This window comes from Lepidochelys kempii, chromosome 6, assembly GCF_965140265.1.
Source record: "Lepidochelys kempii isolate rLepKem1 chromosome 6, rLepKem1.hap2, whole genome shotgun sequence".
NCBI classification, from domain to species: Eukaryota; Metazoa; Chordata; order Testudines; family Cheloniidae; genus Lepidochelys; species Lepidochelys kempii.
This window is the reverse complement of record NC_133261.1, coordinates 66,912,424-66,914,525: the sequence shown is the minus strand read 5'-3', so window position 1 is coordinate 66,914,525 and position 2,102 is coordinate 66,912,424. Positions and strand designations below refer to the sequence as shown.

Genomic DNA, 2,102 nt, shown 5'->3' with positions numbered 1-2,102 from the left:
TTCCTCTTCATCACACTCACATACAACATATCTTAGCTCTGGTCTACACTAGGACTTTAGGTCGAATTTAGCAGCGTTAAATCGATGTAAACCTGCACCCGTCCACACAATGAAGCCCTTTATTTCGACTTAAAGGGCTCTTAAAATCGATTTCCTTACTCCACCCCTGACAAGAGGATTAGCGCTTAAATCGACGTTGCTGGCTCGAATTTGGGGTACTGTGGACACAATTCGATGGTATTGGCCTCCGGGAGCTATCCCAGAGTGCTCCATTATGACCGCTCTGGACAGCACTCTCAACTCAGATGCACTGGCCAGGTAGACAGGAAAAGAACCGCGAACTTTTGAATCTCATTTCCTGTTTGGCCAGCGTGGCAAGCTGCAGGTGACCATGCAGAGCTCATCAGCACAGGTGACCATGATGGAGTCCCAGAATCGCAAAAGAGCTCCAGCATGGACCGAACGGGAGGTACGGGATCTGATCGCTGTTTGGGGAGAGGAATCCGTGCTATCAGAACTCCGCTCCAGTTTTCGAAATGCCAAAACCTTTGTCAAAATCTCCCAGAGCATGAAGGACAGAGGCCATAACAGGGACCCGAAGCAGTGCCGCGTGAAACTGAAGGAGCTGAGGCAAGCCTACCAGAAAACCAGAGAGGCGAACAGCCGCTCTGGGTCAGAGCCCCAAACATGCCGCTTCTATGATGAGCTGCATGCCATTTTAGGGGGTTCAGCCACCACTACCCCAGCCGTGTTGTTTGACTCCTTCAATGGAGATGGAGGCAATATGGAAGCAGGTTTTGGGGACGAAGAAGATGAGGAGGAGGAGGAGGAGGTTGTAGATAGCTCACAGCAAGCAAGTGGAGAAACCAGTTTTCCCGACAGCCAGGAACTGTTTCTCACCCTAGACCTGGAGCCAGTACCCCCCGAACCCACCCAAGGCTGCCTCCTGGACCCAGCAGGCAGAGAAGGGACCTCTGGTGAGTGTACCTTTTAAAATACTATACATGGTTTAAAAGCAAGCATGTGAAAGGATTACTTTGCCCTGGCATTTGCGGTTCTCCTAGATGTAGTCCTAAAGCCTTTGCAAAAGGTTTCTGGGGAGGGCAGCCTTATTGCGTCCTTCATGGTAGGACACTTTACCACTCCAGGCCAGTAACACGTACTCGGGAATCATTGTAGAACAAAGCATTGCAGTGTATGTTTGCTGGCATTCAAACAACATCCGTTCTTTATCTCTCTGTGTTATCCTCAGGAGAGTGAGATATAATTCATGGTCACCTGGTTGAAATAGAGTGCTTTTCTTCAGGGGACACTCAGAGGAGCCCATTCCTGCTGGGCTGTTTGCCTGTGGCTAAACAGAAATGTTCCCCGCTGTTAGCCACAGGGAGGGGGGAAGGTTGAAGGGGTAGTCACGCGGTGGGAGGAGGCAAAATACGACCTTGTAATGAAAGCACATGTGCTATGTATGTAATGTTAACAGCAAGGTTTACCCTGAAAGAGTGTAGCCACTGTTTTATAAAATGTGTCTTTTTAAATACCGCTGTCCCTTTTTTTTTCTCCACCAGCTGCATGTGTTTCAATGATCACAGGATCTTCTCCTTCCCAGAGGCTAGTGAAGCTTAGAAAGAAAAAAAACGCACTTGCGATGAAATGTTCAACGAGCTCATGCTGTCCTCCCACACTGATAGAGCACAGATGAATGCGTGGAGACAAATAATGCCAGAGTGCAAGAAAGCACAAAATGACCGGGAGGAGAGGTGGCGGGCTGAAGAGAGTAAGTGGCGGGCTGAAGACAGGGCTGAAGCTCAAATGTGGCGGCAGTGTGATGAGAGGAGGCAGGATTCAATGCTGAGGCTGCTGCAGGACCAAACCAGTATGCTCCAGTGTATGGTTGAGCTGCAGCAAAGGCAGCTGGAGCACAGACTGCCACTGCAGCCCCTCTGTAACCAACCGCCCTCCCCCACAAGTTCCATAGCCTCCACACCCAGACGCCTAAGAACGCGGTGGGGGGGCCTCCGGCCAACCAGCCATTCCACCACAGAGGATTGCCCAAAAAAAAGAAGGCTGTCATTCAATAAATTTTAAAGTTGTAAACTTTTAAA

General features: G+C 49.8%; 1 protein-coding gene across 1 annotated transcript; it reads left to right on the top strand.

Annotated features, from left to right (window-relative positions):
• On the top strand, positions 1-2,102 carry LOC140913861 (zinc finger and SCAN domain-containing protein 29-like). The gene is made up of 2 exons (XM_073350670.1): positions 1-977; positions 1,566-2,102. Exons 1-2 carry the CDS (start codon positions 392-394, stop codon positions 1,697-1,699), a joined length of 720 nt encoding a protein of 239 aa, XP_073206771.1. The 5' UTR covers positions 1-391; the 3' UTR covers positions 1,700-2,102.

What these genes read in the sequence shown, in the direction of transcription:
- LOC140913861 (XM_073350670.1), top strand. Translation starts at nt 392, where the DNA reads ATGCAGAGCTCATCAGCACAGGTGACCATGATGGAGTCCCAGAATCGC. An exon ending in AGGCAGAGAAGGGACCTCTG is followed by an intron (nt 978 to 1,565) that starts GTGAGTGTACCT and finishes TTTCTCCACCAG; the next exon opens with CTGCATGTGTTTCAATGATC.